This window comes from Oncorhynchus keta, chromosome 30, assembly GCF_023373465.1.
Source record: "Oncorhynchus keta strain PuntledgeMale-10-30-2019 chromosome 30, Oket_V2, whole genome shotgun sequence".
In the NCBI taxonomy this organism is placed as follows: Eukaryota; Metazoa; Chordata; class Actinopteri; order Salmoniformes; family Salmonidae; genus Oncorhynchus; species Oncorhynchus keta.
Genome location: NC_068450.1, coordinates 7,374,767 through 7,388,168, shown reverse-complemented (window position 1 = coordinate 7,388,168; position 13,402 = coordinate 7,374,767). Strand labels below are relative to the sequence as shown.

The 13,402-nt window shown below is 42.4% G+C and overlaps 1 protein-coding gene across 4 annotated transcripts in view; it reads left to right on the top strand.

Moving 5' to 3' along the window:
* LOC118371316 (protocadherin-11 X-linked-like) overlaps window positions 1–13,402 on the top strand; it is a 363,439-nt gene that overhangs the window by 232,951 nt on the left and 117,086 nt on the right. For all 4 annotated transcript variants that reach the window (XR_008086991.1, XR_008086990.1, XR_008086989.1 and 1 more), the window contains exon 6: window positions 13,109–13,307. Coding sequence is in view for 1 of the 4 variants with exons in the window: in XM_052487383.1 (XP_052343343.1) it covers window positions 13,109–13,307 (199 nt within the window). In the remaining 3 variants the exon portion in view is untranslated. The remainder of the gene's footprint in view (window positions 1–13,108; window positions 13,308–13,402) is intronic.

Below are 13,402 nucleotides of genomic sequence, written 5' to 3'. Positions count from 1 at the left end.
TAAACTGGGATATGACTAAAGAGTTAATCGGGGTAAACTGGGATATGACTAAAGAGTTAATCAGGGTAAACTGGGATATGACTAAAGAGTTAATCAAGGTAAACTGGGATATGACTAAAGAGTTAATCAAGGTAAACTGGGATATGACTAAAGAGTTAATCGGGGTAAACTGGGATATGACTAAAGAGTTAATCGGGGTAAACTGGGATATGACTAAAGAGTTAATCAAGGTAAACTGGGATATGACTAAAGAGTTAATCGGGGTAAACTGGGATATGACTAAAGAGTTAATCGGGGTAAACTGGGATATGACTAAAGAGTTAATCGGGGTAAACTGGGATATGACTAAAGAGTTAATCAAGGTAAACTGGGATATGACTAAAGAGTTAATCAGGGTAAACTGGGATATGACTAAAGAGTTAATCAAGGTAAACTGGTATATGACTAAAGAGTTAATCAAGGTAAACTGGGATATGACTAAAGAGTTAATCAGGGTAAACTGGGATATGACTAAAGAGTTAATCAGGGTAAACTGGGATATGACTAAAGAGTTAATCAGGGTAAACTGGGATATGACTAAAGAGTTAATCAGGGTAAACTGGGATATGACTAAAGAGTTAATCAGGGTAAACTGGGATATGACTAAAGAGTTAATCGGGGTAAACTGGGATATGACTAAAGAGTTAATCAGGGTAAACTGGGATATGACTAAAGAGTTAATCAGGGTAAACTGGGATATGACTAAATAGTTAATCAGGGTAAACTGGGATATGACTAAAGAGTTAATCAGGGTAAACTGGGATATGACTAAAGAGTTAATCAGGGTAAACTGGGATATGACTAAAGAGTTAATCGGGGTAAACTGGGATATGACTAAAGAGTTAATCGGGGTAAACTGGGATATGATGAAAGAGTTAATCAGGGTAAACTGGGATATGACTAAAGAGTTAATCAGGGTAAACTGGGATATGACTAAAGAGTTAATCGGGGTAAACTGGGATATGACAAAAGAGTTAATCAGGGTAAACTGGGATATGACTAAAGAGTTAATCAGGGTAAACTGGGATATGACGAAAGAGTTAATCAGGGTAAACTGGGATATGACTAAAGAGTTAATCAGGGTAAACTGGGATATGACTAAAGAGTTAATCGGGGTAAACTGGGATATGACGAAAGAGTTAATCAGGGTAAACTGGGATATGACTAAAGAGTTAATCAGGGTAAACTGGGATATGACGAAAGAGTTAATCAGGGTAAACTGGGATATGACTAAAGAGTTAATCAGGGTAAACTGGGATAATATAATATAATAATAATAATTATATAATATAATAATAATATAATAATAATATAATATATAATAATATATGCCATTTCGCAGACGCTTTTATCCAAAGCGACTTACAGTCATGTGTGCATACATTCTACGTATGGGATATGACTTATATATTATCTCCAGTGTATCGTCCATGTACAACAACAAAATAATGTCTGATTACGATGAATAATATCCGACAATACCTTATTAATTCTATGTGCTATGCATTTTGCTAACAAAATGTCGCATCACAACACTGAAGTGTAAGGGAACTCCACATTTTTCAATGGACTCGATATAGCCCACCCATTTTCACCTACCTCATCCCCATACTGTTTTTATTTATTTACTTTTCTGCTCTTTTGCACACCAATATCTCTACCTGTACATGACCATCTGATAATTTATCACTCCAGTGTTAATCTGTAATATTGTAATTATTCCCCTACCTCCTCATGCCTTTTGCACACAATGTATATAGACTCACCTTTTTTTCTTTTCTTCCTACTGTGTTATTGACTTGTTAATAGTTTACTCCATGTGTAACTCTGTGTTGTCTGTTCACACTGCTATGCTTTATCTAGGCCAGGTCACAGTTGCACATGAGAACTTGTTCTCAACTAGCCTACCTGGTTAATTAAATAAAGGTGAAATAAAAAATAAAAAAATATATCTTTATATTTATCCAGTTGGATCCTGTTTCAGTAATAATGAAATCAGACCTTCTTGTTGAGTATCTGATAATCCACAATTGTTCTAGGAGTGGTTGAATCATGCCAATAACGGTCCTCTGAAAACATTTTTTTTTTTAAAGGTTTGGTATAACTCAACTGGTATGCCATTCAGCCTTTGATTTTCCCCAAATCTTAAAGGATTTAATTGCATCAAGAGTTATCAAGTTATTAATAACACATTGGATGGTGTATCAATACAAACAGTTACTACACAGATACAGGTGTCCTTTCTAACTCAGTTGCCAGAGAGGAAAGAAACCACTCAGGGATTTTCATCATGAGATCAATGGTGACTTTAAAACAGTTACAGAGTTTAATGGCTGTGAAAGGAGAAAACTGAGGATGGATCAACAACATTGTAGTTACTCCACAATACTAATGACAGAGTTAAAATAACGAAGCCAGTACAGAATAAACATTTTTTTTCTTAGGAAAGGCAAAATCTTAGAGGAAAACATGGTTCAGTCTGCTTTCCAACAGACACTCGGAGACAAATGCACCTTTCAGCAGGACAATAACTACAATAAACACAACAACAAATATACACTAGATTTGCTTACCAAGATGACATTGAATGTTCCTGAGTGGCCTAGTTACAGTTTTTACTTAAATCATCTTGAAAATGTATGGCAAGACTTGGAAATGGCTGTGTAGCAAAGAAACAACCAGGTTGACAGAGTTTGAATAATTGTTTTAATAATAATGTGCAAATATTGTACAATCCAGGTGTGTAAAACTCTTAGGGACTTACCCAGACAGACTCACAGCTGTAATCACTCTTAGGGACTTACCCAGACAGACTCACAGCTGTAATCACTCTTAGGGATTTACCCAGACAGACTCACAGCTGTAATCACTCTTAGGGATTTACCCAGGAAGACTCACAGTTGTAATCACTCTTAGGGATTTACCCAGGAAGACTCACAGTTGTAATCACTCTTAGGGACTTACCCAGACAGACTCACAGCTGTAATCACTCTTAGGGACTTACCCAGACAGACTCACAGTTGTAATCACTCTTAGGGATTTACCCAGGAAGACTCACAGTTGTAATCACTCTTAGGGACTTACCCAGGAAGACTCACAGTTGTAATCACTCTTAGGGACTTACCCAGACAGACTCACAGCTGTAATCACTCTTAGGGACTTACCCAGACAGACTCACAGTTGTAATCACTCTTAGGGATTTACCCAGGAAGACTCACAGTTGTAATCACTCTTAGGGACTTACCCAGGAAGACTCACAGTTGTAATCACTCTTAGGGACTTACCCAGACAGACTCACAGCTGTAATCACTCTTAGGGACTTACCCAGACAGACTCACAGTTGTAATCACTCTTAGGGATTTACCCAGGAAGACTCACAGTTGTAATCACTCTTAGGGACTTACCCAGGAAGACTCACAGTTGTAATCACTCTTAGGGATTTACCCAGGAAGACTCACAGCTGTAATCACTCTTAGGGATTTACCCAGGGAGACTCACAGTTGTAATCACTCTTAGGGACTTACCCAGGAAGACTCACAGTTGTAATCACTCTTAGGGATTCACCCAGGAAGACTCACAGTTGTAATCACTCTTAGGGACTTACCCAGGAAGACTCACAGTTGTAATCACTCTTAGGGACTTACCCAGGAAGACTCACAGTTGTAATCACTCTTAGGGACTTACCCAGGAAGACTCACAGTTGTAATCACTCTTAGGGACTTACCCAGGAAGACTCACAGTTGTAATCACTCTTAGGGACTTACCCAGACAAACTCACAGCTGTAATCACTCTTAGGGACTTACCCAGGAAGACTCACAGCTGTAATCACTCTTAGGGACTTACCCAGACAGACTCACAGTTGTAATAACTCTTAGGGATTTACCCAGACAGACTCACAGCTGTAATCACTCTTAGGGATTTACCCAGGGAGACTCACAGTTGTAATCACTCTTAGGGACTTACCCAGGAAGACTCACAGTTGTAATCACTCTTAGGGACTTACCCAGGAAGACTTACAGCTGTAATCACTCTTAGGGATTTACCCAGGGAGACTCACAGTTGTAATCACTCTTAGGGACTTACCCAGGAAGACTCACAGTTTTAATCACTCTTAGGGATTCACCCAGGAAGACTCACAGTTGTAATCACTCTTAGGGACTTACCCAGGAAGACTCACAGTTGTAATCACTCTTAGGGATTTACCCAGGAAGACTCACAGTTGTAATCACTCTTAGGGACTTACCCAGACAGACTCACAGCTGTAATCACTCTTAGGGACTTACCCAGGAAGACTCACAGTTGTAATCACTCTTTGGGACTTACCCAGACAGACTCACAGTTGTAATCACTCTTAGGGACTTACCCAGGAAGACTCACAGTTGTAATCACTCTTAGGGACTTACCCAGGAAGACGCACAGTTGTAATCACTCTTAGGGATTTACCCAGACAGACTCACAGTTGTAATCACTCTTAGGGACTTACCCAGGAAGACTCACAGTTGTAATCACTCTTTGGGACTTACCCAGACAGACTCACAGTTGTAATCACTCTTAGGGACTTACCCAGGAAGACTCACAGTTGTAATCACTCTTAGGGACTTACCCAGGAAGACTCACAGTTGTAATCACTCTTAGGGATTTACCCAGACAGACTCACAGTTGTAATCACTCTTAGGGACTTACCCAGACAGACTCACAGTTGTAATCACTCTTAGGGATTTACCCAGGAAGACTCACAGTTGTAATCACTCTTAGGGACTTACCCAGACAGACTCACAGTTGTAATCACTCTTAGGGACTTACCCAGGAAGACTCACAGTTGTAATCACTCTTAGGGACTTACCCAGGAAGACTCACAGTTGTAATCACTCTTAGGGACTTACCCAGGAAGACTCACAGTTGTAATCACTCTTAGGGACTTACCCAGGAAGACTCACATTTGTAATCACTCTTAGGGACTTACCCAGACAGACTCACAGTTGTAATCACTCTTAGGGATTTACCCAGGAAGACTCACAGTTGTAATCACTCTTAGGGACTTACCCAGGAAGACTCACAGTTTTAATCACTCTTAGGGATTCACCCAGGAAGACTCACAGTTGTAATCACTCTTAGGGACTTACCCAGGAAGACTCACAGTTGTAATCACTCTTAGGGATTTACCCAGGAAGACTCACAGTTGTAATCACTCTTAGGGACTTACCCAGACAGACTCACAGCTGTAATCACTCTTAGGGACTTACCCAGGAAGACTCACAGTTGTAATCACTCTTTGGGACTTACCCAGACAGACTCACAGTTGTAATCACTCTTAGGGACTTACCCAGGAAGACTCACAGTTGTAATCACTCTTAGAGACTTACCCAGGAAGACGCACAGTTGTAATCACTCTTAGGGATTTACCCAGACAGACTCACAGTTGTAATCACTCTTAGGGACTTACCCAGACAGACTCACAGTTGTAATCACTCTTAGGGATTTACCCAGGAAGACTCACAGTTGTAATCACTCTTAGGGACTTACCCAGACAGACTCACAGCTGTAATCACTCTTAGGGACTTACCCAGGAAGACTCACAGTTGTAATCACTCTTAGGGACTTACCCAGGAAGACTCACATTTGTAATCACTCTTAGGGACTTACCCAGGAAGACTCACAGTTGTAATCACTCTTAGGGACTTACCCAGGAAGACTCACATTTGTAATCACTCTTAGGGACTTACCCAGACAGACTCACAGTTGTAATCACTCTTAGGGACTTACCCAGGAAGACTCACAGTTGTAATCACTCTTAGGGACTTACCCAGACAGACTCACAGTTGTAATCACTCTTAGGGACTTACCCAGGAAGACTCACAGTTGTAATCACTCTTAGGGACTTACCCAGACAGACTCACAGTTGTAATCGCTGCCAAAGTTGGTTCTAACATGTATCGACTCAGGGTGTCAATACTTAGGTAAGTTTGATATATCTTTTTTTATTTTTTATGAATTTGCAAACATTTCTAAAAACACATTTTCACTTTGACATTGCGAGGTATTGTATGTAGATAGGTGAGAAAAATATTTTTAATCCGTTTTGAATTCAGGCTGTCTAGGGGTATGAATAGTTTATGAACCCACTGTATATATATATAGAGCCATTGTTTTCGCAGATAGCTAGTTGTTAAAAATAAAAATAAAAATCACCAAACAGATTTAGTCCATGTCAAGGTGATGCATCCCAGGATGATCTTTATCTTAGACAGAAACTCATATATGCTCTCATCCACTCCTAACGTGAACGTTTATCATTCAAAGGGGAGGGGGATGGGGAGGGGATGGGGAGGGGATGGGGAGGGGGAGGGGATGGGGAGGGGGAGGGGGGATGGGGATGGGATGGGGAGGGGGGAGGGGGGGGGGGGTGGGGGGGGGGGGGGGGGGGTGGGGAGGGGATGGGGAGGGGATGGGGAGGGGATGGGGAGGGGGGGGTGGGGAGGGGATGGGGAGGGGGGGTGGGGAGGGGATGGGGAGGGGGGGGGGGGATGGGGAGGGGATGGGGAGGGGATGGGGAGGGGGGGATGGGGAGGGGGGGGAGGGGAGGGGATGGGGAGGGGATGGGGAGGGGATGGGGAGGGGGGAGGGGATGGGGAGGGGATGGGGAGGGGATGGGGGGGATGGGGAGGGGATGGGGATGGGGAGGGGATGGGGAGGGGATGGGGAGGGGGGAGGGGATGGGGAGGGGATGGGGAGGGGATGGGGAGGGGATGGGATGGGGATGGGGAGGGGATGGGGAGGGGATGGGGAGGGGATGGGATGGGGATGGGGAGGGGATGGGGAGGGGATGGGGAGGGGATGGGGAGGGGATGGGGAGGGGATGGGATGGGGAGGGGATGGGGAGGGGATGGGGAGGGGATGGGGAGGGGATGGGATGGGGAGGGGATGGGGAGGGGATGGGGAGGGGATGGGATGGGGATGGGGAGGGGAGGGGATGGGGAGGGGATGGGGAGGGGATGGGATGGGGAGGGGATGGGGAGGGGATGGGGAGGGGATGGGGAGGGGGGTTGGAAGGCAGCCTGCTGTTATCATGCAACATGGTTTCTCTCTCTCTCTCTCTCTCTGTCTCTCTGTCTCTCACGTGTGATGTGGTCCTTCTGTAGCTCAGTTGGTAGAGCATGGCGCTTGTAACACCAGGGTAGTGGGTTCGATTCCCGGGACCACCCATACGTAGAATGTATGCACACATGACTGTAAGTCGCTTTGGATAAAAGCGTCTGCTAAATGGCATATATTATTATTATATTATGTTGGGATGTAGAAGTGTATAGGCGGCGGGAGAAGGTAGCTAGGTAAACTCATTGAGCTCTCTTGTCCTTTGGATGAGGTGCTGTATATATATATATATGTATATATGTATATGTATATATATATATGTATATATGTATATGTATATATGTATATGCTAATCTACAGTAACTCCTCTCCTCAAAGGCTTCCTAATCCCTCACCCCACCGTGAATCTCAGGTCCATCTGCACATTGTTTGGTTTGCTACCAAGAGAGTGGCTTTAGTTTTTATAGGGCTGGCTTGTTAAAGAACTTGGCTGGATTCTCCTGTGTTTTTTATTTGTATCTCTCTCTCTATGCACATAGTTTTCAAGGCACTGTTTTATCTGGCACTGTGTTTGGTCTTGATATCTCTTACACCAGCTTGTGTTTGATTTCTGGATTTCTGGCACGTTCTTTAGAATAAGGAGTAATGCTTTATCAATGCGCACACCATATCTTTTCTCTCAACACAATACTTACGAAGAAAGACCAACCGTGAAAAGCACACGAAGCCTATTGTTAAAATAAACATTAGATTTATCTTCAGCCTCTCTCAAACTATTTTTGTGTAGATTTTATGACTCAAGTTGATTTATATTTTTACACCTTTGCACAAGTCCTGAATTCAGTTTGTATAAACATCTGACAGAGATAGCAAAGCTCCGTGCTATGATTATGTTCTAAGTATATAGGACGGCTGTTTGTTTTAATCAATCCTGGCTGTCATTGTCGGAGCAGAAAGATTCAAATAAATTACAAACATGCGGAGAGGAAGTGGGCGACAACATCCCAAATGTCCCCCTATTCCCTATAGTGCAGTGCTTTTGAACAGAGCACTATGTGCCATGGTCAAAAGTAGTGTACTATATAGGGAATAAGTTGTGATTTAGGATGCAGACAGCTTCTCATAGAGCTGCCAAAACTCTGTAAATATAATTCTGTACCTTCCCTTCTATAAAAACTTGACATTAATGTGATGGAGTAGTCAACAGATATTACTGTGATGGAGTAGTCAACAGATATTACTGTGATGGAGTAGTCAACAGATATTACTGTGATGGAGTAGTCAACAGATATTACTGTGATGGAGTAGCCAACAGATATTACTGTGATGGAGTAGCCAACAGATATTACTGTGATGGAGTAGCCAACAGATATTACTGTGATGGAGTAGCCAACAGATATTACTGTGATGGAGTAGCCAACAGATATTACTGTGATGGAGTAGCCAACAGATATTACTGTGATGGAGTAGTCAACAGATATTACTGTGATGGAGTAGTCAACAGATATTACTGTGATGGAGTAGTCAACAGATATTACTGTGATGGAGTAGTCAACAGATATTACTGTGATGGAGTAGTCAACAGATATTACTGTGATGGAGTAGCCAACAGATATTACTGTGATGGAGTAGTCAACAGATATTACTGTGATGGAGTAGTCAACAGATATGACTGTGATGGAGTAGCCAACCGATATTACTGTGATTGAGTAGCCAACCGATATTACTGTGATGGAGTAGCCAACAGATATTACTGTGATGGAGTAGCCAACATATATGAATGTGATGGAGTAGCCAGCAGATATTACTGTGATGGAGTAGCCAACATATATTACTGTGATGGAGTAGCCAACAGATATTACTGTGATGGAGTAGTCAACAGATATTACTGTGATGGAGTAGCCAACAGATATTACTGTGATGGAGTAGCCAACAGATATTACTGTGATGGAGTAGCCAACAGATATTACTGTGATGGAGTAGTCAACAGATATTACTGTGATGGAGTAGTCAACAGATATTACTGTGATGGAGTAGCCAACAGATATTACTGTGATGGAGTAGCCAACAGATATTACTGTGATGGAGTAGTCAACAGATATTAATGTGAAGGAGTAGTCAAAATATATTACTGTGATGGAGTAGTCAACAGATATTAATGTGAAGGAGTAGTCAAAATATATTACTGTGATGGAGTAGCCAACAGATATTACTGTGATGGAGTAGCCAACAGATATTACTGTGGTGGAGTAGTCAACAGATATTAATGTGAAGGAGTAGTCAAAATATATTACTGTGATGGAGTAGACAACAGATATTACTGTGATGGAGTAGACAAATGATACTTCTGTGGTGGAGTTGTCAACAGCTTGACATTGATGTGGAGGTGAAGCCAACAGCTTGACATTGATGTGGAGGTGAAGCCAACAGCTTGACATTGATGTGGGGGTGAAGCCAACAGCTTGACATTGATGTGGAGGTGAAGCCAACAGCTTGACATTGATGTGGAGGTGAAGCCAACAGCTTGACATTGATGTGGAGATGAAGCCAACAGCTTGACATTGATGTGGAGGTGAAGCCAACAGCTTGACATTGATGTGGAGGTAAAGCCAACAGCTTGACATTGATGTGGAGGTGCAGCCAACAGCTTGACATTGATGTGGAGGTGCAGCCAACAGCTTGACATTGATGTGGAGGTGAAGCCAACAGCTTGACATTGATGTGGAGGTGAAGCCAACAGCTTGACATTGATGTGGAGGTGAAGCCAACAGCTTGACATTGATGTGGAGGTGAAGCCAACAGCTTGACATTGATGTGGAGGTGAAGCAAACAGCTTGACATTGATGTGGGGGTGAAGCCAACAGCTTGACATTGATGTGGAGGTGAAGCCAACAGCTTGACATTGATGTGGAGGTGAAGCCAACAGCTTGACATTGATGTGGAGGTGCAGCCAACAGCTTGACATTGATGTGGAGGTGAAGCCAACAGCTTGACATTGATGTGGAGGTGAAGCCAACAGCTTGAATACATTTGAGAAAAACAGGATATTCCAAGTCTGATATAAATGAATGACTTTCTTTGTGGAATAAATGGATGGATGGACTTGCTATAAACAGTCCCTTCTCTAATTGATCCTATCAAACCTTTACCTAACCTTAAGGCCAATTGAATACTTTTGGCTTCATGTTTTTTTGGAAGAAGGGTAATCAACTGACAAGCTTGACAAGAAATGTACTTGAGGCGATTAGCACAATATAAAAACAAATCTTCGAGGTGTTTAGTGACCGTGAAGTTTAAAAAGGAGAATTCTCTACACACGCTGGTGGTGGTCCTGGAAATATGTCTTTTCAATGCTCATTAATACACACACACACCCACACATAAACTCCATTTAATGATGGAAATACTTTTCTTTCTTCCTTTTTTGCTCATAATGACATCATAAAGCAGTTCTTCTTTCAGCGTTTTAATTGTAAAGGATTTAGTTTAGTCAACCCTCTGATTGTCCTAAATGAACTGGTAAGCTGTTTGTGGATTTGTGTTTTTTTGGGCAACGCTGGGGCCTCCTTCGAGCCAAGATTTTTTTTTTGTCCCTCTTTCCCCATTCTGTTTTTTCTCCCCTGTCTGCCTTATCAAAGAACAACAAGGGCTTTATCTCTATACCACAGTGGTGGGGGGGGGGGCAAGTGCTTTTCCAAAGAGGCACAGATGACCCCCCCTGTGAGCATAAAGGACCGTGTGTCAATTACGTTTTTAATTCAGAAATCTCGTATTGCTATAGGCGCTCTAGAGATGGAGAAAATGTAGATTATTGTGGTAGAGGCTATGATATTGTTACATGAAACATTTGTTCCAAACGGAAACACAATAACATATATACGTTGGCAGTATTTTATTTTCCTCGTGAGATGCAATGTGAGACTGAGAATCGTGTTATAAAATGACATTATATTCACTGTGAAATTGCCCTTTTTCTCCAAACTGTCCATTGTAACCAAAAGCCTCACATTTATACAATGGCATGTAATAACTAACACGTCAGCCATGTCACTGTTAATTGTCTTCAATGTTTAATAAATATTTGTTTTGGTTTTGTTTTACTTGGCAAAGAATGACCTGACAACATTTCATTTAAGTTCATTCCGTTTTAAAATAAAAATTACAAGTCAAAGGTATAGAATGTATTGGAGGTTAATAAAAAATAAAATTTAAAAATATATATTTTTTAAATTACCCTTTTATTTTGTGTTTCACAATTTGCCTCATCTATGTTCTCTTTTGTTGAAGAACGGCAAGCATTCGTGGCTATAGACCGTCCCTATGGGGTGTTTCTCTTTGTAGTACTACCATCGTGCTCCGGAAAAAGGTCACCCCATGAACTTCTGTAACTCTCCGGAGAAATCAAAGAGCTACTCCCCCTTTGAGAGGAGAGGAGATCTACAATCTGGTACAATCCTCAGACAGACCTTTTCTAATCAAAGTCAGTTCATCCACACCTCCTTCCCTTTATCGAAATTGGACCAGTGGGAAAAGGAGGACACGGGTGCATCCTCGTCAAAAGAGTTCATCTATTATAATAATCATATCATGGGCAGTAACTGTCAATTAAAAGAAGTATACTATCAGTAGTTACTATTGATTTTTGAATAGTATGACATTAATTACCCTTGACTGCTATATCTCAGAAGAGCGCTGATTTTAGGTTCTAAGCCCACTGTATCAATTAGACTGTCGTGACGTAATACCATATTCGTCAGAGAAGACGTGACAATGATGGGGACTTGTCTTGTTAGACATGCAAGAACACATCCCATAATAGGCAACCAATTAGTCTGACATTTTCCCCAACTGCCGTATCCAAGGTGATTGAATTCGCTCCCTCTGCAGCTGAACACATTAACATTGTCCACCAAAACATATGAAACAACATATTGTTCTGTGGTGTTTTAAGACCAACCACCAGTAACGTTAAATGAACGTTGTGTTTCGGTGTGTTTCGATCAGACGCTGCGTCGTGTGACGTTAAATGAACGTTGCGTTTCGGTGTGTTTCCATCAGACCCAGCGTCGTGTGACGTTAAATGAACGTTGTGTTTCGGTGTGTTTCCATCAGACCCAGCGTCGTGTGACGTTAAATGAACGTTGTGTTTCGGTGTGTTTCCATCAGACCCAGCGTCGTGTGACGTTAAATGAACGTTGTGTTTCGGTGTGTTTCCATCAGACCCAGCGTCGTGTGACGTTAAATGAACTATGTGTTTCGGTGTGTTTCCATCAGACCCAGCGTCGTGTGACGTTAAATGAACGTTGTGTTTCGGTGTGTTTCCATCAGACCCAGCGTCGTGTAACGTTAAATGAACGTTGTGTTTCGGTGTGTTTCCATCAGACCCAGCGTCGTGTGACGTTAAATGAACGTTGTGTTTCGGTGTGTTTCCATCAGACGCAGCGTCGTGTAACGTTAAATGAACGTTGTGTTTCGGTGTGTTTCCATCAGACCCAGCGTCATTTGACGTTAAATGAACGTTGCGTTTCGGTGTGTTTCCATCAGACCCAGCGTCGTGTGACGTTAAATGAACGTTGTGTTTCGGTGTGTTTCCATCAGACCCAGCGTCATTTGACGTTAAATGAACGTTGTGTTTCGGTGTGTTTCCATCAGACCCAGCGTCGTGTGACGTTAAATGAACGTTGTGTTTCGGTGTGTTTCCATCAGACCCAGCGTCATTTGACGTTAAATGAACGTTGTGTTTCGGTGTGTTTCCATCAGACCCAGCGTCGTGTGACGTTAAATGAACGTTGTGTTTCTGTGTGCTTCCATCAGACCCAGCGTCATTTGACGTTAAATGAACGTTGTGTTTCGGTGTGTTTCCATCAGACCCAGCGTCGTGTAACGTTAAATGAACGTTGTGTTTCGGTGTGTTTCCATCAGACCCAGCGTCATTTGACGTTAAATGAACGTTGTGTTTCGGTGTGTTTCCATCAGACCCAGCGTCGTGTGACGTTCCACCTCCCGGATGGTTCTCAGGAGAGCTGTAGCGACAGTGGTCTAGGGGACCACGAGCCCAGCAGCACTGCCAGCACCACTCAGCCTCTCCCCCTCGGCTTCCCCCAGGAAGAGTACTACCAACAGACTTCGCCCAACAGCCGCACCGAGGGAGACGGAAACTCTGACCCTGAGTCCAGTAAGTGGTTACTGTCCATGAATTTATTTTCTTTCATTTTGTTAATTTTACCAGGTTTTCCCATTGAGTTCAACATACCATTGAAGACCAGGGAA